Here is a 778-nt window from a genome sequence, read left to right as displayed (position 1 = left end):
AGTAAGAGGTATCCAGTAGCAGGCTTAGAGGTAGCACGCGGTTGCGAACTAAGGACCTGAATCGAATCACTTTGCATTTTGCCAACTACTGCTCAAGTGCTCTTCCTTTTCTTGGGCTCATAACCTGATGGAAGGTATGGATCTTGGACACGAAGCTCGGACGAAGCGGAGGGAGGGACGTCGCAGACGGCGGGACCGGAGCGAAGGCACTTGAGGGGTAGAATGAAGATTCGAAAGTGATTGAATTGTTGGAGCTTACACCCTACTGTTATAGACACGCGACCCTGCGTCCTATCACCTAGTGCATCTAATCAACCATCACTCACCGGTGTTCATCCAATCATCCTACTCGTCTAATCATCGGTGGCGTAAACAACTTACCGTAATCACCATAATCAACGTGGGTTCGGATTGGACCGGTTCGGGTTAACCGGTTAATGGGTACAACTGGTACACAGTACCCAAGACCAGCAACCCTCAATAAGATGCACGACGCGGCTGGTCGCGGTGCGAACACTGTGAAGTGGCGCGATGATGGCAATGAGGTATCGGAAAATGGAGATTACCGGAGCGATCGCCCGTCGCCCGAGAATCAAGGTTCAATCAAGGAGCAGCCAAGTGCGAGATGGAAGTGGCTGCTTTGGTTAAGCTGACGACATTATCCTCGTTAGAGTGGCGGTTAGTGGCCGGAGCCTCGTCGGGTCCTAATACAACTCCGACCGAGGCATCATGGCGCCTACTTTTTGGTACAGATGCATTTAGTTACGTACTTCGACCG

At 51.5% G+C, this 778-nt stretch overlaps 1 protein-coding gene across 1 annotated transcript; it reads left to right on the top strand.

Moving 5' to 3' along the window:
- Positions 1 to 485: 485 nt before the first annotated feature.
- On the top strand, positions 486 to 708 carry PHYSODRAFT_328662 (hypothetical protein; the record flags this gene model as incomplete). Its single annotated transcript, XM_009524980.1, has 2 exons — positions 486 to 631; positions 672 to 708. 2 exons carry the CDS (start codon positions 486 to 488, stop codon positions 706 to 708), a joined length of 183 nt encoding a protein of 60 aa, XP_009523275.1.
- Between the last annotated feature and the right edge of the window lie 70 nt (positions 709 to 778).

Source organism: Phytophthora sojae (genome assembly GCF_000149755.1).
Source record: "Phytophthora sojae unplaced genomic scaffold PHYSOscaffold_3, whole genome shotgun sequence".
In the NCBI taxonomy this organism is placed as follows: Eukaryota; Oomycota; class Peronosporomycetes; order Peronosporales; family Peronosporaceae; genus Phytophthora; species Phytophthora sojae.
This window is presented reverse-complemented; position numbering and strand designations above follow the sequence as displayed.